Below are 24,024 nucleotides of genomic sequence, written 5' to 3' on the forward strand. Positions count from 1 at the left end.
GAATGTCAAGCGCCCTCATCAGGCCCACCTGTCAAGAGCGTTAACATACTGAGAACAACTGGCTTAAGTTAGAGTCAATTTAAGAATATATTAAAGGAATTGCTTGAGATTTTGGGAAGTAGGCGTATTTACTTTCTTGCCAAGAGTAAGATGAGAAAACCATTATCACCCTCTTGTTTGTATGGTAGATATGAAGCTGCAGCTGTTTAGCTTAGCATAAGGACTAGAAATGGAGAAATAACTTGCCTCAGTTTGTCCAAAAGCAAAACAAAATCTGCGTAACAGCACCGCTACATCTCACAGTTAGAGGTGCAAAAATGACTAGATGTTGTTTTACACTGGTTTTTGTGCGAATTAAACAAATGAGATATAATGTGTTAAACACCTCACTTCAGTTGTGCTAGTCGGTGGATGTCTTTATGTTATGCTCAGCTAACTGGCAGCTAGCAGTAGCCACGTATTTACCATACAGACAGGACAGTCGTATCAATCTTGACATTTATCTTTTGGCAAGAAAGCAAATCAGCATATTTCCCAAAATGCCAAACTATTTCTTTAATTCTTCTTTCACAGCCTTTAGCACGCTCTCCACTTTGTAACATTTGTTTAAGCCGAAATATTCATGAACTACCTTTTGGTAACTGCAACTTTTTTTCCGTTCGTTTTTTCCGTTTGAAATGGATCTATTTCAGATGTTTGTGGCATCAGATGCTGTCAACAACTTTCTGTAAGTGCCTTATGTTACATCATGCTCAAATGGCCACATGAGGGAAAGAACAGGTTAAAGGCAAAACCTAATTACTTAAATCTAACTAGTGGAGCAAACCTGCAGCTCCCTGGGATCCAGTTAAGGAACAGAGGATGCATTATTGTTGTTTGTCTAAGTTTCTACTGATCTAATGAAAGAAAAGCAAAATCTACAAAAAGATACAATAAAACCCCATGATTAAAGATGATTAAATAATTTGCATTCATTCTTTGCACAGTTTTCGTTTTCTTCTGAAGCACCCAGGTCATTAAACACAGTCATAACACTTGCATGTGCTTTTCCTGCAAACAAACAGGCATCATTCAGTACCATTCTAGCACACCCAGCGTGCCAAAAACAGTAGGAACACAACATCAACCAAACAGAGGAATTTGCAGAGTAACACCCTGTGGCACAGCAACTTTGGATTGAACTTTAACGAAACAGTTTAAAAAATTTGCCTCAAGCTTTTCTGAGCATGTACAAAATGAAAAGTTTAAATAACAAATGAGGAAAAGACTTGAATTAACCGACAGTAGGGATAGAAGAGTTGAGCTGTAAAGCTTAGGCTCTGTGGTTGTCTTGATAGGTTACTTGTTCTGTATTTAAAATAAAGGAAATCTAGTCTTGCCAATTGATTTCACTTTCACAGTGTCAAAGGAAGTTTTTCATTTGGCAATTTCAAAGTCAGAATAACTGGATTTTTATTTTATTTCCCCAAAAACAATAAATTATCAACAAGATTTGCTGCTATTGACTATAACTGTCTGATGATTATTAGATCAAATGATATTATTCTTACAGCGATGAACTCGTAGATTTTTCATTTCTGAGTTCTCTATTTCTGCTTTAGTGTTCTTAAATGGATTCTGACTGAACGTAGCTATAGATCTGACATATGTCTGTGCACTGTGTGAATGGATATTAGAGTTGTGCTCAAGTGCTATATCTATATATGATTGGTGTGCCTTTGCAAATATTTGTGGGTTTAGGGAAAGGTAGTCTAAGGTTTTTCAACAAATTACCAAAAAGTTAACACCTAGATAAATGACCACCCACATTCAGACTGGCTACGAAGGTAAGAAAAGTATGTTGGTCAAAGGAAACTGAGCCGAGCTTCTTTGTCGACTATAATAATGAAGGTGATAAACTGGACCTGGCAACATGATATGGCTTTGGTTACATCATAAATCATCTGACTGAGAGCGATGTTTAAGTTTATGAATGTTTCTTGACGCCTGAATGTTTTAATGTCTCCCAACGAAAGAAAAATATTCCTTCTGTCATTCTTTCAGGCATAAGAAAAAGAGTAAGGATCAATTCAGTCAATTTGCTGATGCCATTTGTTCTTAAACTGAATCACGACTCATTTGAATCCTTTCAGTATTTCAAAAACTCTTGACTCCGACTTTAATATGTTTTCTGCCTAAGCATGTTGAGGATATGTTTTGTGATACTGCAGAGTCATGCATGGCTGAACCAAACACTTAAAGGACATGATTACTTTGGGGTGGGGTGGGGGTCGGGTGGGGTGGGGTCAGGGTGAACCAACCACTGAGCAGAGACAAAAGTCTTTGACCAAAACAGTCTGAGATGCTTGTGGTCCGAGGTACGACGCTTTTCAAAGAGGCATAAAAAGGCTCACATATGCTCACATCCTTTTTAAAAAATGATTATGCTTTCACATGAAATGCCCTCTAGTGATGCAAAAGCAGCTGCAGCAGGGAAAATATAAGTGATGTTAAATGAGGATTCAGTTATCAGTGGTAACATGAGGGATGCAATCAAACAGGCTCAACGGCAAACATTCATTGAGCTCCTTTTGATACTATTGATGAGTTGGATTGAAAAACATACAGTACACTGACAGAAGCATGTTGCTCCAGGTATTTTTCTTTCCATCAACATCAAAGTGTTAACTGTAGCTCTCTCAGGAGTCAGAAAGGGACAACAACTAGATCTTATAAACCTCCATCGTCTCCTGTTTCGGGAATACACCAAACCTGTCTGTTGAGGGTAAAATGGCAGCATAACGCTAATCTCCACTGAGGAAGATGTGGGGAAGTGTGAAGATCCTGTATGTGTGGTGGGGCGGGCAGGTTCGGAAGAGACCGGACAGGTCTGAGGGAAAACAAGAGGGACAGAAGAAAGTCCTAAGTCCCAATTCAGCCAGAAGCATTTAAGCCTTTAGCATATGTTGAAAACAACCAGCCTCATCTGGATCTTGGTGCCAGCAGACAATGTCAAGACACTCTGTAAATGCACAGAGGGCTGTTGCAGCTTGTTACAGTGGAGCTTGAGGCCAGGACATGACAGTACAGGTCAGAACAGAGCTTTGTTTCTGGTACGACACCACAGCGACAGTCATCTAAAGGCCCACAGCCATCATAGTGTACCTGGTGGAGGCAGTGGTAACCCTCCTCCTCTTGCTCCTCTGTCTCTTCCATTAAGGCAGGGGCCCCACTGGGAGCTGGCCCTCCATGGCCAAGCTTGGCAGCTTTTCAAGCTGCTCCGCTCTCTGGCGCATCAGTTCCAGACCAAATTCTATCCCCAGTCCTGGCATTTGCAGCTGGGCCAGAGCCTGCTGCTGGAGCTCCACTGCACCACCAGGTTGTAATTTTAAACCTTCAGCAGTAGTCGCATTGATGGCCCCTGTGCCCTCCCTTGATATTTGTACTTCCACGTTGTCACCTTGCGGTTCATCCATTTCCTCCGTCTCCACTGAGCTGCGGTCAGGAGGCGTCTCCTCGCAGCTCATGGGTGAGACCAGTTTCTGGCGGGTGGATAGTGGGACAGTTGGGACACCTGGGGCGCAGGTGGCACAGCGGTAGAGGTGAGTACAGGGCTGGACCAAGTTAGGTGGGACAACTGCAGGGGATGGCAAAGACTGCAGAATTGGGGTGGAAGCAAAATTTGTCCCGGGCGGATCTATGCATATGGAGGGGACAGTGCAGTGGCGGGAAGGGTTAAGGCGGTGGGAACGACCTCCTGCTGGACGGTCACAGCGCCGACCTTGTGGCAGACGCAGGCAGTCTTTACAGGACTGATAGGAGGGCTTCACTTTTAAAGGGTTTCCTGTGCTAGCACTGTCCTAAATGGAGTAAAGATTGGAACAGAACACAGTATATGGTCAGTGGCATGCAGAATATTTAAAATGTTAATAACATTGCATATATAATACATTTTTAAGATGAAAGCCATTTGTAAATAATAATAACTTTGCCATAGTTAAAATCTATTTTTTCTCAACTCACGTCAAAAGCTGCAGGGCAGCTGCGCTTTGCAGCTAGGCGGTTGCTGTTGTTAGTGTTCAGGTTGGCGAGGCCTAACCGGCTTTCCTCCGTCCTCTCAGCCTCCTCCCCCGCTCTCTTCCCATCTGAATTTCCAGGCGTTTGAGCCAAGGCCGCCATCTCAGCTTCCTCTTTCTTTGCCTCTTCCTCATCCTCTTCCTCCAAAGTACTGAACTCAAGTCTCAGTCTCATGTCCTCCAGGGGGTCAAGACGTCCACACGTCTGGGCTGCCGTGCCCTCGCCAGGCAGGGCTAAATGGGCCATGGGGAAACCCTCGTCCTCCAGGAGGGCATCTCTCTCCACGTCTTCAATCTCAATGAAGACTCTTTCCATGCCCAGCAGAGGGGGGCCCCGCACTGGGGTGGAGGGCTCACTGTCTAGTGCAGAGTCTGACAAACGCCTGAAGTAGTAATTATAGTTAAGCGAGTCAAGGGGCTCCATCTCCAGACCCATACCCCTGCAGGGAGACGCCCCGCAGCCTCCCCAGGCTTCTTCCTCTCTGAGCACTGGTGTCTCCTCCCCACCAGTACAGTGGCCAGAGGCTTGCAAATCATCAGATCCCTCCTCATCTGTTTCAGGCCTCCATAGCTTGTTGTGACGATGTTTGCTGTGAAAGGAAAGTATACTTTTGTTTACATGTGAGGACAACTGACAAACACATAGAAAGCATCACGAAGAAGTGTTACAATTTTAATGCCAATAGCATTTGCGTAATATCTACTAATTTTATAAAACCCTCCAGGTGACTGCTGGTAGCTGAGCGAAGCGCAAACCTGAGTGAAACTGTAGACCTTCTTACCTGGCGTCCAGGATTCCCTCATACTCTGCCAGCTGCCTCATGAAGCCAGGGTTTGGCTGAGCTATACTCCGTTTCTGCTTGACAAAGTTGTAGGCTTTCTCCAGAGACCAGCCGTACTCTTTCATTGCATAGGCAATAACTGAAGAGGCAGACCGGCTCACCCCCATCTTACAGTGCACCAGGCACTTGGAATTGTTCTTCCTATTGGACAAGAAGGAAATTCATTAATATCCCATTTGATGATGAGTCAGGACTAACGATTACATGATTACACCTGTTGGTAAATACAAGAGATTATTAGATAAACTGGATGTGGTGATTGTCAGGACTGTGCTGTATTAGTGCTCCACATTTAGCATGTCTCAACTTTAGCTCCTCCATTTTTATTTGTACAAACATCCTTTTTTACCTCAGGTTAGCATGGTTAGACAGTTGCATAGCAACCAGAGTGACTGCACCATTTCAGCTCTGTCTCTGTTACTGGCAAAACCCACAGCTGTGTCTTTCATTTGGGGAGGAGAGAAATGTTTCCTGTTTGATCACGGCCCCAGTACTCGGAGAGAATGCATGATGTGAGACGGTTAAACTGTGATGACTTAAAAATGATGACTAACAACTCCATCTATTAACACCAAAGCGCTGCTGGAGCACAGTTATGTGGTACAGTCTCTGCAGTTTATAATCTGTATCATTTGTGACTCACATCTGTCAAATGCACCTAAAAAGCACTGGTTCTTTTTTTTTTTTTATGTGTAAGGTCTCACTTTGCTTTGACAATAAAGTTGTAGGTGTCGTTCCAGTGGGCCAGCAGGTCGGTGGCATCCTCATCGTACACACGGACGTTGTGATAAGAGAACATCCCTGGGAAGAAGTTGTCGATCTCTCTGGTAACATTCAGGATGTAACCCACTCTGCAACCAAAGGAACAATGCATTCGTTTTTCCTTCCCTGTTTATTGCTTTAACTGTTACTCTGTGCACGGAGTAGAATTGAATAATCAGTGCTGCGCCGATTAAATTACCGACTGAAAGCCATGCAGAGACATGTCTGTGTTTTCAACAGGTTAACTTGATATCATTTTATTCTTTGCCTGCCAAAGCCTAATATGGCAGTCTGAAATGTTGTTTTACTGGCTACATTTACTGGGTACCATCAATACACTGTCTAGATTCAATTCTGTTTCTGAAATGGCAACATTCGACATTTACATGTGAACACTTGCCTTAACAAAGATTTGTCTAACACTGTCTTTAACACACTGCATATCTCACCTGTCGACACAGTAAACTCATAAATAAATGCATTTTGCTTTTTGAGCTAAAATTTGTGTCAAGACCTTATTTACAAACAATAGTAACTTTCAGATAAAAATATACATGTATAGAATATATTTAATCCTGTATAAGAATACACCTTTTAGTATTAAATCAGGAGAATGTGATATCTGTGTATCGGCTCACCCGCAGTCACGTAGTTCTTCCAGGTTTGAAGCATTCCACTCAGAGCCCTACGGAGGAACAGACACAGAAACATTTCAGTCAGAATGATTCCTGGGGTTTGCTATTAAAGGCTGATTCCACTATACTGAGGAAAGAATAAACCGCAGTGTGACAGTATTTGAGTAACAGCATGTAGGAAAAGTGAAGAAAATAATGTAAACGCATGATATAATACTATGCATAGGTAGCATAAAGTAAAAACTCTTACCAAGTACACATGGTCAAAGATAAGTGTGGCCTTGTCCATCTGACCCAGGATCAAAAGCATCTCGTTGTCTATGAACTCCTTGTACTCTTTGAGGTTACAGCTCATATGCTGCTCCAGCTCGTTACGGATCTGAGGATCAAAAGCATTTTGAAAAAAATCTATCTCCTAAACAAAGTTTTACAGCGTATTTCCCCACAGCGAGTCATACACTAATACTTCTGTTTTGAACTTATTTTTGTTTTCTGCACTCCTTGAATTATCTATGCACAATGTCAGGGTGAATGACTTCTAAGCCAAACTATATATTTGACAGGGTGTATCTTTATCCTGCTGTATTATAGACAGATCTCAAATCGACACATTGCCGAGGTGTTAATTTGGCACATACCTCCTTGGACGTGATGTTCTCCAGGTCTTGAAACGTCATGATGTTGCGTAGCTTGGCTTTAATGAGACACTCTGTTCTCTCTCGCTCGGTTGGCCTGCATATAATGAGTCAATACATCAGTGGTGCCTTCTGAAGGAAAATTAGCATAACAGTGTAACAGCTGGTGTCTAAAGCGTTGTAATCTACTCCATGACTAAGGACATGCACATGACAGGGACTGTTTGCTCAGGTAAGACCAAAACTTTGTCTCAGTCCTCTTGCAGCACAAGCAATAATTAAATCAGGTGTGTGTACTGTAGATGAATGCCTAAAAAAAACTACAGCCTGGTTCTCCTACATGTCATGTTACACTTGCTGCTCCAGGGTCTCACCGGTCAACAAACATGGTGGGCGAATCGGGCCGCGTGGTCTCCAGGTCGGTCATAGCATTCCACTCATTAATGCAGCTCTGCTCTGAGGTGATGCAGCTCTCATAGAAGGCCATCCATGTGAGGGCAATGCCCCCCGGGAAGTAGTTGAACCGGCGTGACACCTCGCATGCTTTGTGGAGGACCTGCAAGGCAGACCTGTGGCAACACAGGGCAAAAAAAAAGCTTGACCACCAGAAATGATCAGAAGCAAGATGGACGTAAAGTGACAGGAGCAGAGCCAATAAGAAACCTGCTCCCAGGAAAGAAAACAAAGCAGACTTGTTTTTTTAGTGGTAACTCTGAGAAGTGACCAGCAGGTGGCATGTGGATACAAGAGGATGTCTTTGAACAAACAGTGGTGATGGAGAACTGTGGCCCAAATAGTAAACACTGGACAGGAGCGTCATCACGCTGAGGAACATAGTGGTAAATTAATATCAAATGTCCCAGAGTTGAACCAAACCAAGAAAACATTTTAAACATTTTAACTAGATTTCAATGTGGTGGATGGGTGAGGCCTAATAAGTTAAAGGGACAATTCAGTTTTAATGAGACGGTACTTTCCTCCTGACTTTCAGCGACAAACTTATGGATATCTTTTTGTTATGCCTGTGTGCAGTGAAATGAACCTGGTTTCCATTAAATTTTGGGTAGGGAGGCCTCTCCAATGATGGATGGCTAGTCTAACAATTTACATGTTGTAAGATATTTACAAATCTAACCATCGAAGAATTCTGATTAATGTCCATCCCTCTTATTCACATGTACCCACAGGGATGACAGAAACATTAATTAATAATTCTTTTTGTTAAGAAAAGAGTTCACACTAGTCTAACAAATACAAAGCCTCAATGTTGGAGTAAGTCTTCACAGTCATTTCTCAACCTTTCTGTGGAGCTGCTACTTGATCCCATTATTGAGCTAACCTTGGCTAATCTCAGTGTTTAGCATACTGCTCCTTCACCCTGTGCACATCTAGAAAAAGGATCTCCATGCACCTATCTAATTAAAAATTGTACAAAGTGGGATTTATATTCCCACTAACTGAGGCAATAATTAGAGCTGGACATGGAAAAAAAAAAAACAAAACAAAAAAAAACACAGAAAACTCTAATTAACTTAAACAACATGTCCTGACGGTGGTACACATGCTCTACAAACCGTTTTGATCTCGTTAATGTGAGAGTCTAAGACAACATTTCTACACTGCGGACGATGTATAACCCCTCTGTCCTGACACTAGCTCACACACCACAAACACACAACACCAATCCCAGGTAAACATGAAGAATTTCCTCACCACATGGCCTGAACAGATACAGGCTTGAAGACATGTGACCGCCCTGCTGTGTTCACGCTGAAGCCTCTGGTGAGGAAGAAGAGAAGGAGGAGGAGGAGGAGGAGGAGGAGGAGGAGGAGGAGGAGAAGGAGGATCAGTTTGAGTCTGGATGGAGATGAAGAGTGATGAGCGGGGATGTAAACACAGACTGGACGGGGCTGGTTCATGGTACTATTCAGGCCACAAACCAGTGGAACATTCCTCTAGCGAACAGACACAGAGACAATGTTAACAGGTCAGCAAGAACTGTTCTCACGGGGAGAGAAAAATGACTGTAATTCACTCCTCTGCCACTGGTGAGCAGTAAAACCTACAAGGCAGAAAACAACCAAAACCCCATGTTCTGACTTGTGCAAAGAGGCGGCTTCAGACCTGGCTGAAGTTGTGCAGAAAGTTTTGCCAGCTGATTCAAGCGTGAATTATTTCCAGCTTTTACGAAACTGACACTTACCCGTCTCCATCTAAATGTATGTTGGTATCACTCCACAGTGGCAGCACCATCCCAATGGAGCAATTTTTACTGAGGGTCAGAAAGATTAAAGAGTTTAATAAATAAAATAAACAGATTAAACCGTGCTAAATGTAAGGCTGCAGAGATGAATTACCTGTCCTTGTCCGTAAAGTCCATTCCCAGGACGATATTTTCCTCTGTATCTTGATGGCCATTGGTGTAGATAACAACCATGTAGCGCACCCGGTCCGACCATCCACTCTCTAACCGCACAGCCTGAGGAACAAACAGAGACGCTGTAAGAAACTTGGATTTCTGACCCTCAGTAGATGAGTCTTTTCTCAAAACGGTTTTAACTTGAAAATGAGCATGAGAATCAACACGTGTACAGTCAAGTCAAGTATTACACAAACCAGTTTAATGCGATCTTCAGACCGGAGGATCTTAAACATGACCTGCAGGTGCTGAGGTAAATCACCTGAAAGTAAGAAAGATTGATTAGAAAACAAAATGACTTACAGTTCAGCGCAGTCTTTTTCTAACATGTTGTTTGATTAGACCAATTAGAAGGCTTTAGACAGAGAATATGTACAGTAACTAAAACTGCCATTATTGATCTGAAAAATACTACTAAGATCCCACCCAACAATATAGAGAATATAACTCTACTCAGTAACAGGCTTCACTACAGAGACGCTCTTTATAGGCTTTGTCACAAAAAAAAACTTAAAGGTCAGCTACAAACTGATCATTCATCATCTCTTATTGTGCATTCATCGTTTTTATTTTCTTTTCCAGTGGGAGGAAAAATGTTTGCAGATTTCTCTCAATGAAGACAAATCTGAACCCTGCAGCTAGCGCTGCTAAGCTACGGTGTCGGTGAGTAACACCTGAGTCATGTGCGGACTGACTTCTGACTTTGTCCTGCGTTTGTTCCCGAATGACTTCAGACTCAACAGAGACGTCAGACACTTGAACAACAGCGAGGAGAAAAAAAAAAGAAGAAAAACTAAACTGATGGGCTGTACTGAGCGTTTAGTTTATTTTTAGATTGTGCAGGACTTTGATAAATGTCAATGTCACTTTGATGTGCAGACAAAAAGCGGCAGTGTGATTGTGTAATAACAGTTGGCTAAATCTGTTGGAGCCAATAAAAAATACAAAAAAAAAAACAAAAAAAAAAAAAGTTTGGATGACACAAAACAACTATCTGCAGCAATTTAGACAATACAGGTGTCGTCATCCAGCTCTCAGCGGCTGACAGCGCTGATCAGCACTGTCCTAGTTAGGAAGCTGAAAGGAAAGAGTGATAAAAGTCCAAAGTACAAACATGTAAGTCCTCTGATCATCTTATATCTTCATTATTTTCATATTAAGATATATAAGACCAAACGCCAATTTTTAAATACATCCAAAGAGCTTATACACAGAAACGGCCAATACATTCCTTTCAAATAGCTTTAAGCAAACTGTTTCTCGTTTGAAATGATTTGTGGGCGTCTCTGGTGCTGAGCTGCGGGTCAGTTCAGGTCAGACCCAGCGAGGTAACAGTTCAGAATAAACACAGACAAACCCACAGAGGAAAAAGCCACCTCAGCTAAGCTACAATTCTCCTTTTGTCTGGAGCTCATTTGTGCAGAGAACACGAGCAAAAAGAACAAGACACAAAGCTTCTTGTCTGAGTGTGGTTGCGTGTTTGTTCCTACCTGCATGTTTGTGGTGGGTCGGGGTCTTTGGTCCTTGTGCGCTGCCGCCCTGCTGGAGGAAGAGGGCGGCTCCTTTGACCATGAAGAAGCTCTCACTGAGGCTGGGGGGGGGGGGGGGGGGGAACAAGTGGGGTGGAAAATAAATTGAAGGCAACTGAAGTCTTGACAAGAGTATAAACTTTGGAAAATGATTCCCCTTCAATTTCCTAACAGTATAAACAGGATACGTCCAGATTCCAGTCATAAATATGATCAGTGATCGTCTTAAAAAAACTTGTATCTGAACTCTCACACACACATACTGTGCATGCTTTCATGCCTTATGCCACTGACCACTTCCATATCCCATATCTCTTTTTTCTGCTTCAGAAACCTTGGCCCTTTCGAGACGCTTCCTCTCATGACATACAAGAGGACGGGTCCTCAACACATTAAAATGAGCTCAAACAACACCGTTTACCTGGATTCAAAATGCTAACCAACCTCTACTATTCCAAAATAAAACTATCCGGGTGTTTCTTCCATATGTGACAGTACTGATGCCATTCCCCCTTGTCCTGTATTCTCAAATTCAACTCTTTCACCTCAGCATTTTAAACATTATTTCTACAGTCATTACCTCTAATCTAGAACCGGATCCTCAGCCCCTTGTTAAGTACCTCACGGCTTGAAATGAGAAGACAATCTAAATTTGTAATATTTCACAGAATGATAAAAACACGAGTGAACGATGTGCAGGGAACCAATTTATGATGAGATTATCTAGGCTGAGCTACTGTAATAATAACTGAATCATTATTATTTGTACGTGAAAATAAATTGCTAAATAAAAGGCGTGTATGGTAATAAAAATTTTCGTCCACAGAATACAAAACAATTAGGCTGCAAATAATAATTATTTTCAATAGCGATTAATCTGAACATTACTTTCTTGACTGACTGATTAAATGTTCGGCCTCATCAGTGACCGAAAGTCAGCAGAGACCTGATCCAGCGACTTTTACAGCCCTGTGTTTTTACAGCATGATGAACAGGCTCCACTCGAGTGGGTTTGCTGACTGCCGATGAATCGGGCGTTACATCACCACTGTCCTTCAGCGCTCAGGCTGTAAAACCTGCTCTCCTGTCCTGCCCGTGTTGGATGCAGCACCCCTGGGTCATGACCTTGCAGTGAGCAGGAGAAGAGCTGTAGCGTCTTTTCTCACATAGGACAGGGTGCAGCTTTGTTTAACCACAGTCTCATTCTCCTCTCAACACACACACACACGCACACACGCACACACACAGAAAGCCTGGTATGACTGAGTGGGACCATCACAAGGCCTTTTGTTCCAGCTCTTCTTCTACGTGCCAGCATTGTTTCTTTTCAAACTGATGCAGAAGACTGATGATTTTAAATTAACTTCAAAGCTTGATGTGCAGTGGTAACGTGAAACTGGAAAAAATAACTTTTTCTTGAACAAACTGGCGCTGCACTTGAGAAAAGGCTTGAACATTATGCTCTCATTTGTTACCAGGATTAAAGCTTTAAAATGTAGCCTGCGCGTTTAGAAGATGATCTCCCTTCCTAACAATGTAATGTTTCATGCTGTTATATCAAATGAATCACTGATACGAGACGTCCCATACATCTACTATAAAATCTTACTGCTTGTGCCGCTGTGAAAACTTACATGCGACAGATCTCCCTCCGAGTCAGAGCAGCTTTGTCCACAAAGTGAGGCAGCACGGTTAACATGGCTTTATGAGAAGGTTTCATGACCAGATGCATCCTGATGGTTCTTCTGCTGTTCACGCTCTCCTTAGATAAAATTCTCTCTCCTCCAAAAAGCCCTTCTTTCTTATGAACACCTTTCCATTCATCCTCTAAACCTGCATACTGACTGCCGCCTCCCCTAGCAGCGCATTCTGGTTTAACGTCTCTCATCGCTCTCTCTGTCTTGGCATGTTCCTTCCTCTCCTCCCTCCCACAGCTTTCTCTCCAGCTCGCTCCTCAAATTCTCCTTGTCTGCGCTGCTCTTGCGCCTCGCTCCGTCTCTCTGCTCCTCTTCACAGCGCGTGCTTCAGCAACCAGCACTCCCTCTGCAACGCTCGGCCACAATGCCATCATTCATGCGAGTGCTGGGAGGCGGTGGAAGCGCTACTTGGCGTCAGCCTCAAGTTTGACATGCAGAATCCTAAATTAAGACTCCACGCTGATGAATCACTGAGCCACAGAAACATGTTACTCATTGAGTCGGACAAAGCATGACATGACTGTTTCAACTGTGAGTGACCCACACACACACACACACACACACACACACACACACACACACACACACACACACACAGTGAGCACAATGACAGAGTCTGTGCCAGAGCTTTGCTGACACAAATCATAGCTTCTGTGACGTCGTGTTGATGAAAGAAAAGCTATGTGACCGAGCAGGATCAGGTGTTTATGCATTCTCTCTTATGTAACTGAGGAGAGGAAGCATTTAAAAAATAAATCTGTCACATTAATCAGCAGTACCTCCAAGCAGGTTTTTCTCCTTGACAACAGTGAGAAACTAAGGGCCATTATAGAAAATAGACTGATGCTCTATGGCCCTTGAGAGAGCCGGATTCGCTGACATCACTGAATCTCCAGGACTGAGGACGAGACAAGCAGCTCATCACAGGCCAAAAGAGTTTTTAATCATCAAGGAGGCAGGGGTCTTTGACAGTGAAATAGACTGCATAAATATCAGAACTACTGCGAAACGCACTAAAAAAGGTCAACGCTGTGACAATGTTAAATCAATCCTCAGTAGGTAGTTTGCTGTTAAAACCTTATTTCCATTAGAGAACCATTACATTCGCTGCAGAGTCAGCCGCCAGGTGTTTGGCACAATCACAAGCAAATCATACAAAATATATCAGCAGCAGCCTTTGAGATGAAACTCTAATGTAAAACTTCGGAGTACTGTATTTCATGATGTCATCCTTCAGCAATGATTTTGTTCTGTGCTGTTTAAGCCTCTGGAGTCGGCCTATTGATCGGTGATTACACTGACTTCATTTAGACATCATGTAGAGACAAGATGAACAAACTGGTTCAAATTGCTGAAGTGGAGCTTCCACGTACTATCACATTTTTCTCTGACATGGAAAAAGGTTTTTAAAAGTAATATTTTCAGAAATATTTTCAGTGCTTTACACAGACTTGCAATGAAAAAAGGCAAAAAAAAAACAGCCAGGACAGAATCACTTTAGATGTAAATACACATTTTCCTGCTGTATTTCTGTTTAGGAACAGTGAAAACTATATTTTTCACAATGTTGAACTGATCTTAAATAATATTTTGGGTAATTGTCACTAAAAACTTGTCCTTTTTTATGGCCACCTGTGTCTTTTCTTTTGTATTTTAGGTTCCTGGCAGCTTTACGTTTTGTTGAATTGACTAAAAAAGAAGTCAGACTTATAGCTGAGTTTGTGCTGAAAATAAATGCATGTGGAGTAAGGATGGTTTAAAAGTTTAAAACAAATCAACCTGGAGGGTTGATTCCAGCTTTCCTGTGCAATAAAATTGTATTTTATTTAACACTTTTTAACTTAGCTTTTTCACCAAATGTTACAAGCCAGATTAATATAAAATAAATATATTTAAACGTAAACGTTTCAGCCTGAACTGTTCACTAAGAGAATTGACTGTGTTGTTGTTAAGATTATAATCTCTCTTTGAGACCTTAAAATGTAAGACACTACCTTCTCAAATACAATCAGAGACTGAAAATTACAGCTTGCGGCATCACTACCTGTTGGGATTGCTACTACAGACTGATCCAGGGTCAGAGGGCCCGCTGACCACAGAGACAGAGCAAAAACACAATCCACAATAAGAAAGACAATGAATTTATGTTTCCGTGTCTTTGTCTCTGCAGAACTTCAAATGCACAACTTTTTAAACAGACAGATCTTACCTCTGATTATTTTTCCGGTCATCGTCGCTTCCGAAGTCCTGAAAGACAAAAACAAGGCAGACAATTTAACGACTGACACGGTATTACGCTTTGTGAGGAAACCATGTGAGGATTTTACATTTATGCAACTGCTGTTTAAGCTTTAGAGATCATAGTACAGTAGTGCCAGGACTAGTCAATCGGAATAAAGTGTGCCGGCGCCATCTGCTGGTCCTCTGCAGTGCCTGCTCTGAACGTCCCATAGAGCTGTCAGCTGAATCATTAGGACACCTTCAAACAGCACAAGTTCAGCAAAAAACACATCCAAACATCACACCCATCCACTTTTTCTTCCTGCAGCGCCGGCTGACTCTGGCGGAATAGTGAGAAGAAAGTGATATTAAAAACCCACTTATCACCAAAGGAGGAATGTCACTGCTTATTTTTGTGCCTCAGCTCAGTCAGGCCTTCTTATGAGCACATAATCCACTTTCCTAAAACTAGAAAAACTGAAGCGCTAACCCTGATGTTATGATTTCACTGGGATATCAAATCTGGCACTGCTCCATATTTGAATGTTGTCTGTGTGCCGCTAAGATGGGGTTTAATTTCTGCTTCCCATAATTTCTGTTGTCAGGAGCTGAACCTGACTGCAGCTTCCTTGAGCTAAAAAACTTGTTACCTATTTTTTCGTCTGATGATGTAAAACATAGGCTGTCGATGAACGCTCACACATAAGATTGTTTCGTGTGGTGCTGCATACAAATAGGGTTCAAATTCCCGATAAACATGTGACACCTCAGCATCTCACATCACTTGATCGTGCACCTCAGTGGCATCACTCATTAAGTGTTTTCTGCAAGTTCATAAACATTTGACCTTCCTGTCCTGGGGCTGCACACAGTTCTGAAAATTGGTGGCATTTCCCTTTAAAGTCTCCTTCCCAACCTTCAGGCTGCATTACAGCCAATAAAAGCCCAATAACAAGGAGGGAGGACAACCTGAGTGCAACGCAGCAAATGTTTGTGCAGCAGCAAAATGAGCACTTTGTTCTGGACAGCTAACCAGCAAGGCCCCCCCCCCCTTCTCCCCCGCCCCCTCCCCCTGCTGCAGGATTTTGTTTACAAATCCGCTGCCACAGTAGCCACAAACAAGTCTCCGCTGGTAACAGTGCGACAATAGATCAAGTTTATAACACACGCAGCAGTGGCGGAAGTAAGGTTAACCATTCCCGCAGGATTTTTTAAAACACCACCCAGGTTGTATTGATACGGACTCATTCAGGCGCATTCTCGGCGTTTCCTCATACCGCGCACACAAAGACCGAGCCCCGGCTTTTCCACTCACCTCCCCCGCACTGCTGTTGGTCGTGCTGGCCGAAGATGCTGCACTGGGGGTGGGAGAGCGCTGCAGAGTCACCAGGGCCATGGTCGGTGGGCTGCAGCCGTGGAGGGCAGCAGCAGAAGAGGAGGAGAGGAGGAGAAGGGAGGGGAGGAGGATCTGGGAAGATGCGCCGCTGAGATTGTCTCTGTCACCGGGGAGAAAATGCCTAGTCAGACTCTCATCCAGCAGCACCTGACTCCTGAGCCCCGGCGGTGCTCCCTTTCGGTCCTGCTCCGTGCGTCCTCTGCGGTCACCGGAGTCCTCATGAGCGGGAAGTCGTGAGAGACTCCCTCCGTTTGTACCGAGCCAGCGACGGACCCCGAGATTTCATCGCTGGTGCGCAGACAGACAAACAAAACACGGTGCAGGTTGCAAGCGGGGCAGAAATGACATGCAGCTCTGTCGGCTGCCTGTGATTGGCTGGCCTAGTTCGCGTGTGCGCTGTCATTGGGCCAATGTTGTCAAGGTGACTGGCCAGACTGAAGAACTCCCAAATACAAATGTGGATCAAATCATATTCTGTTCATGTTATGAAACGCAGCGAGGTTCACAATTATTTTCACAATCGATCAATTTGCTTATTATTACGTATATTCATTGTTTGGTCTCTGCAACCTGACACCAGAAAACGGTGAAAATAACGTCATAATTTCCTACAGTCCAAGGTGATGTCATGTTTTGTCCAACCAAATGTTCAGCCCCCCCAAATAATCAATTTACTATAATGTTAACATGAAGACACACAGCAAATCCCAGAAGATTAAACAAGAGTATTGGGCTTCATATAAAGTTATATAATAATAGTCAACTAACTTTCTGTCAGTCTAGTGTTGCAGCTAATGATTATTTTATTGACTGATTCATCTTCAGATTAATAATTAACTAACAGTCCAAAACCAAAACATGTTCAGTTTACTATCATGTGCGACAAATAAAAACATCAAATCCTTTCATCTGAGAAGGTGGAAGAAACAAATGTTTGGTATTTTGCTTCAGAAAAATAACAATTATTTGATTATCCAAATAGTCGCCAATTCATTTTTTTGCATCGATTTATCAACTAATTGTTGCAGCTGTAGACCAAACAATTAATCAGCTATAAGAGCCATAACAGAACCAAGTCTCTCCTATTGTGCAAATTAAAATACAGAGATTTACTGACAAAACAAAATAAAGCCTAAAGCAGATTGAACGACTTTAATGGACCAAAGGTGCATGACTTCATACTAAATAAATACAAGGAGCCATTTTTATGCAAAATTTATAAAATAAAATCCTCAGCCTCTTGAGGGTAAGGCTTAAAATGTGTAGCTCGAAGCAGAGTCTGCAAAGCGCATCATCATTTTCCAAAATGTCCCTCTGTTGGTTCTCATGGCCTAAATGGAAGAGAGGATAAACAAACCAGTCCAAGCACAAGTGTGCTTCCGCTCTCATTAGACATGGGCAGTAGGCCTACCCTCAATTATCACTCCCTGCCTGTAATGAGATTGTCCCCTGCTGCTCTTCACCCATCATCGCTCAGATGATTCAGTCCATAGTTAAAGAGACAACTGCGGCATCTGCAGCATCCTGGGAGGTGACCAAACGTCCTCTCTTTTCCATCTTTTCTTTCTTTTTCATTCCTCCTGGTCGATCTATCGGTCCGGGGAGGGTGCTGTAGCATTTGCCTGGCTGGTTGTGGTGGTTGTCTGCCTTCCGGCCTCCTGGTCAAGACCGGACTCCTGCAGACCCCTGCCTAATGTCTCAATGGGCAGCATCAAGGACGCAACGCCGGCCAGGAGACAACAGCCGAGGTACACCGACAGGGTCACATACACTGATGCTCTGAGCATCACCTAGAACCGAGACACAAACACTGAGATCAGACCGCTGCTGGAAAATATTTTCTACATCAACACCTGCAATACAGCACCATAAGAATTCACAATGTATACCAGCTATTTAATAAAAATTAGAACATCTTTATTAGATACGGCATATTGCCAGTCACTAACAGTAAAGTTACACATATAACACACTAATCTTTAAGTGACAGGCAGCAGCACAAGATGCTGATGTCAGTACAATCTGCCAAATACTGAAAGCTACATTTTATGCAAATAAATATAAAGCGTATAAATATAAATTTAATATAAATACCCATGATTCCCAAAGGACAATTCCTAACGATCTTGGTGACCCTCTGGTGTTTTTGTTGGACACCACTGTGCGGTCAAAATTCCCTCTCGTTACGCGGCATCATGTTTCAAACTCATGGTCAGATTTGCACAAAATTTGCAGTGAATATTTTGTGGTTGATGAATCCTAATGCTTTTGTTTATCCTCTGACTGTTACCATTGTATTGTCTTAAAAAGAGGGAAATCAAAATTGCAGATACAAAATGGTTTGTCCACACACATGAATTTTGAAGAAATATATTTCCAGAAACAGTGAGGCAGACTGTCTATAGACTTTCCCCGTCCTAACTGTGTTTTAGCTCAGATGTTTTTGAGTTTCTTTTGCAGAGTACCAACATTGATGGCCGCTCCTTCATACCTGTGCAACAAAGGGAGTGATCAGGGCGCCTACCCTGCCCATCGCACTGGAGGTTCCCATTGCTAAGGCTCGGTTTTCTGTAGGAAACACCTGATGCCAAAAGAGGAGAGAGCATTTTGTTTAAACGTGTTAGAAAATATGTTTTATGTAAAAGTGGTGCAATGGTATGTAGACCTACCTCTGGTGTGTAAACATAAACAACTTGGAATCCCCCAGAGATGAAGGCTCTGGCAATGAAGATGAAGACCGTAAGTGCCGTCCTACATGAACAAAAAGAGAAACGCAGGAGAGTGGAGCAGAGCGTCTTAATGAACTGCTTTTGTTTCCGATAGGACAAAGTAAAACACACAGAGTCAAACTTACCTCCCAATACAAGCGTACGCAGGCAGAATGCACAAAGAGAACATGAAGAAACACATTGCCATGCTCTTCTTCCTGCCAATATACTCAACTGCCAGAAGGACAACTACAAGACCTGAAACAAACATGAAAAACAAACAGCAAACTGCTGCAGTCGGTCACTGTAAAGATACACTGAGGATGAAGTACAACTCAGCTTCCTAAGCCACTCCCTCAAACAACACATTGGTGTGTCTCACTCTCCTTAGGCCTAAGTGCTGCAGGCCTGGGTGGCTATGCAAGCGGATTTCTATCAACAGGACTAAAACACGTTAAGCCTGTTCCCTCGTGAAAGTTAAAATCATACATTTAAAAATATAAATGTAATATTGATTTATAAACAGTAACCTGCTTTATTGTTGTGGCTGATTGGTGGAAATCCGTGGCCATGTTTTAAGAGTTCCTTCTGAACCATTAGTAATTTAGTAAATTAAAACTTAATTTGTAGTTTCAATTATTTTCCATGGATTCATGGTTAAACAAAAAATACACAGATCAGTCACAACATTGGAGTTTCTACGTTGTTACAGGATGATTTATGGATGATGAAGAAATGAGGAGGCACCCTCTGTGGATGGGCTGAACACTGCTCTTGGCCACAGCATCGTGAAATGTCTTTGCATTGCTAATTTACACCCTACAGCTCCCTGAAGATGCTAAAACGCAGCATTTCACCTGGGAATTCAGCCAAGGTCGTCCATAAAAGGTCTTTGTAGTCAGCCGACGTCAAATATTTGCATTCCAGACTACAGCTCGGTTCAATCTTGGCGCTTTGGGTCGCTGTAAGGAATGAGGGCAGTATTATTTTGGTATTTACTCGAATTATGACAAAAGGTTAAAGGCTGATTCACTTGGAGTAGATGTTACTTACCCCCACATGTATCTTTGCTTTGGAACATCTCAGTTGTTAACAGTACTATCCCGTAGTAGGAGAAGGCATTTGCAAACCTTTGGATGAAATGATAATGCAGTGCTCTTGAAACTAAGTGAGGAATTGAAAATAAAACAATAAATAAATGGGGCATCAACTATGGGCCCCTCTGACCCTCTGTTGCTTTCACTCGCACTCTCAGTTGTTCATAATGTACAGTGCTCACAACAGACTAGACTATTATTTTGTCTGGTGCTCGACATACCAGCCACTACTTTCATAATTCTCCCTGGCCCCAGGTTTTGCTGTGTGTCTGTCAGATTAATTTGAACAAAGATTTATTTAGGGAAATGTACAATTGAAGCAAAACATCCACTGAAAGAACAAACATCTTAAAACTATATTATGGCCCCTCGCCAAGATAACATAATAATCTAAAGGCTCTTATCATTTCAGCTCACATTGGGATGAAATAGTTCATACTCCAAACATTTTGTCCAAACAACTGACCACAAACAAACACACACACAGTGAACCTGCAGGTCTCCAGGGCAGTTGCTTTGCCCTATTGGTCATCCAGCCTTGATTAAATAATCACCTTTCATCAAAATGCCTGATTATAAAGGACAAAGTATGAAAATGTGTTACTTAAACTAACCATATAAACCACAGAAGAAGAGTAGTCTTCCAATACTGAGGAGTGAAGAGATCTTTGATCTGTCCTCTTTCTTTCTGTAAGATTAAAAATAAAAGGTAGAGCTGTTAATATCAACAATCAAGCATTGTTATCTTCTTTTCCATATTCTGTAATACATCTTCAAGCTCACCTGTTTATAAGCAATCAATACCCCTCGAGGCATGGCTTTGCCGTTATCTTTGGCGATGCGTGTTAGAGTTCTCATGGCTTTTTCTCTATTTCCCATCAACACGTCAAAACGAGGACTTTCAGGCAGCCACTGTGTAACACAGAGAGTTCAGCTGAGAGTTTGACTCCAGCTGCTTTTATTTCAGGCGTCTCTATCAAAACATACTTACAAAGCAGAAGCAGACAAAGATTGCCATCGGTAAAGTGGACAGGCCGAGCAGCCACCTCCAGCCGAGAGTGGGCATTACCCACAGGGCCAGGAGGACCTCGAACACAGAGCCAACGGCCCAGAAAGCCTGATGCACACAAACACATCAGTCAGGTGGGAATTCATGAGCGGTGTACTTAATCATGTTAAAAGATTCAATACTGAAATACAGTAAAGTCTGCGTTAACGACAAAATCGCCACAGTACCGCAATCAGCATGACGCAGATGCCTCTCGACTTCACTGGGAGGAATTCAGAGTAGAGTGTCACTCTAAACAGAGACAGAAAATTTGTCTTAGCTAATCATCATTAAGGAATCTCATCAGATATGAAGGAAGCAGAGAACTTACGACTGAGGAGCTCCTCCGATGCCAAAGCCGACGAGGCCCCGCAGGACCAAGAGCCAGCCGTACACTGGAGCAAAGGCACTCAACAGGCCGTAGTACAGAGTCCAGCACATACAAATCGTCAGACCCTGTTTACCACAGAGACATATACAGGAAACAACACCAGTTAAACATGAGGTAATGTACGAAAGTCACAAAATGATATGTGATAAACCCAGATATTTGAGACTACTCACAATTTTTCTGCCATATTTGTCGGACACATTCCCCCATACAGGTGAACTGATCCCCATCCCAACGAACACCACCTGAGGCAAAAAAAAAAAAAAGCATCTGAGTACAAACATTAACACACAAACAAAATCAACAAGCTGTGGAACAACACAAAAAGGGGATTTTACCGATGTGATGAGAGCCACCTGATAGCTGGGCAGCCTCCACTCACAGTGCAGCTGCGGGCCCAAGATGCTGAGGATCATCATCTCCATGGCGTCTGCTACCTGCACTCAGAGAGGCACGGCGCCGCATGAGAGACGCACAGTAACTGGGAATCAGAGAGAGGACTTGTCCGTGTGTTTTAGGATTCTTACCCATGACAGTCCGGTGAGGAGAGACATCTTCCACTGGAACTTTCCAAAACCGATGGCCTCCAGTGCATCGTCCACTGTAAAGGTTTCTGTAAAAAGGGACAGGACAGTCACTCTAAGTTCACTCTCACCTGCAAAGAAATGCATGCAGTATCTTTTAAGCATCAAAACAAGTATATGCAACAATATTGGGTGTTACACATTCAGACAATTGGCACATCTCAAAAAGGTGCTATGGGATGATGCTAGGAGCTGATGACTGAGTGACTCCGTCTGAACAGCAGAACTAGTTGTCAACAGAACTCAGATCAGTACACAAACTCTGAGGAGAGTTGTTGACTGAACTGGATTTCAGGATTATTAATAATTACCAGTGGTGGAAAGTAACTCAGTACATTTTACTCCAGTACATTAATGGGGTATTTGTACCTAAGTATTTCCATGTTATGTTACTTTATATTTCTACTGCTCAACATGGCTCGGACAAACATAGCACGTTTAACAGTTTTGAACTTTTCTCATTTGAATTTTTACATACAAAATATATGATAAGTTAATCAAATATTATGTTTTTTTTTAAACTATCAATAAAGTGGTTAAAATGACCTCTACCCTGTCCAACTACAGAATCAAAGTACTGCTCACATGTTATTGCATCAACAATAATGATCCAGTAATATAGAAATGAAACACTGACAGCTGCATAATAAATTACTCTTACTTTTTATGGTTTAAATACATTTCAAATGCACTTTTTTTTGGAAAAACAAGGATTTAAAAAACTGGATAAACTACAACTAATGGTTTTGTACAAACCTTCCTCTTCATTAGATCCATATGCGGGTGCAGAGCGTCCGGCCGCTGAGTCGACTCTCGCTGAGGTTATAGTGCAGATCTCATTGTCTGTGCCCTGCGACTCATCGCTGTGACACACAAAGTTTGTCTCGCCGCTGATGTCAGCACACAGGAAGGAGAAACTCCGGCATTATTAAACATTTGAAAATGTGTCACCGTTTGTCATGAAATAAGTTTGCCTTGGAGGGGACATGAGTCTGTGACAGCAGTCTGGTATGTAAATACAGAAAGCAATCACTGGCATCTGAGGGAATTACAAATATCGCGCGATTCTGTTGTTTTACCTGTGATCACGGTTCTTAAACCGCCGGTAGATGATCTCAGCTGGTCTGCTCCAGCGGCCCATTTCAGCGTCAGTGTCGGAGAGAGAGACAGCTGAGATGCTCAGCTCACTACACGGCGCTGTGTTGTTGTGAAACCTGTTATACCAACTCAGTTTTCACTAAGCCCGTTTACAAGGGCATACCTCAGGCCTCAGTGAGACGCCCAATCAGACAACAATACCTGCAGATAGGACAGGGGAGGGGTCACACCAGGAAACAAAACAGAGCTATTTCAGGAGTGAGTGGTCAGAAGTTTTGTAGGTTAGTTTCAGACGTTGGAAAAACAGGTCATTCACAACTACATCTCTCGGGTAGCCTAGATTCATTTAAACAATACAAGAAACGATGAGGCTGAAAATAGAGAATCAACACTTTGCATATATCAGCCTTATCACACATATGCTCTTGATTGTTTATATGTTAAAGTGGAAATAATAAAAGAGGAAATTTTAGTCAATAAGTTGATGGAAACAACCACCAAGCCAGATTTTAGATATGTTGTTTTTATTGTGAATGAATAAATCATAAACACAAATATAACCAGCAGCACAAAGAATGTGTGTGTTTCTGTTCCTGTGAACACAGAGAGATTGTATAGGAAAAAACACAGCCTAGAGCTTCATGTTAAGCAGCTCTGTGGCTGGGTAGCTGAGTAACTGTTGTAGCCTGTAGCTGACAGCAGGTTGTGCTCTCATACTGCGGGTGTTGGTGTCATTAATAATGTGTCTGAAAAAGTTGCTGTTGCCATAGTTGTGTGTATAGGTTTATATTCACAAAGATGATCAAATACTTAATTACACTGCCCAAAGCCTATTTTATCTGCAGAGGCCTCATGAGAAAAATTAATTACATTAAGATGAGGCAGTTTTTCTAAAATGCAGTATGGAC

At 42.5% G+C, this 24,024-nt stretch overlaps 2 protein-coding genes across 2 annotated transcripts; both read right to left on the reverse strand.

The window, feature by feature from the left end:
* Positions 1-3,194: 3,194 nt before the first annotated feature.
* LOC111234154 (protein phosphatase Slingshot homolog 1-like) lies at positions 3,195-16,323 on the reverse strand. The gene is made up of 15 exons (XM_022762094.1): positions 16,110-16,323; positions 14,784-14,821; positions 10,839-10,939; positions 9,546-9,610; positions 9,287-9,408; positions 9,133-9,201; positions 8,643-8,708; positions 7,304-7,498; positions 6,933-7,026; positions 6,545-6,673; positions 6,298-6,344; positions 5,602-5,748; positions 4,838-5,038; positions 4,003-4,645; positions 3,195-3,839 (listed from the first exon to the last, which is right to left on the reverse strand). Exons 1-15 carry the CDS (start codon positions 16,188-16,190, stop codon positions 3,195-3,197), a joined length of 2,643 nt encoding a protein of 880 aa, XP_022617815.1. The 5' UTR covers positions 16,191-16,323.
* A 1,020-nt stretch (positions 16,324-17,343) lies between these two features.
* On the reverse strand, positions 17,344-23,159 carry LOC111234155 (synaptic vesicle 2-related protein-like). The gene is made up of 16 exons (XM_022762096.1): positions 23,098-23,159; positions 22,775-22,908; positions 21,962-22,047; positions 21,773-21,871; positions 21,608-21,679; positions 21,375-21,499; positions 21,232-21,295; positions 20,987-21,112; positions 20,779-20,907; positions 20,610-20,683; positions 19,952-20,028; positions 19,756-19,860; positions 19,045-19,156; positions 18,860-18,941; positions 18,682-18,771; positions 17,344-17,980 (listed from the first exon to the last, which is right to left on the reverse strand). Exons 1-16 carry the CDS (start codon positions 23,157-23,159, stop codon positions 17,780-17,782), a joined length of 1,638 nt encoding a protein of 545 aa, XP_022617817.1. The 3' UTR covers positions 17,344-17,779.
* Positions 23,160-24,024: the final 865 nt, after the last annotated feature.

This window comes from Seriola dumerili, unplaced genomic scaffold, assembly GCF_002260705.1.
Source record: "Seriola dumerili isolate Sdu_G_001 unplaced genomic scaffold, Sdu_1.0 BDQW01000442.1, whole genome shotgun sequence".
In the NCBI taxonomy this organism is placed as follows: Eukaryota; Metazoa; Chordata; class Actinopteri; order Carangiformes; family Carangidae; genus Seriola; species Seriola dumerili.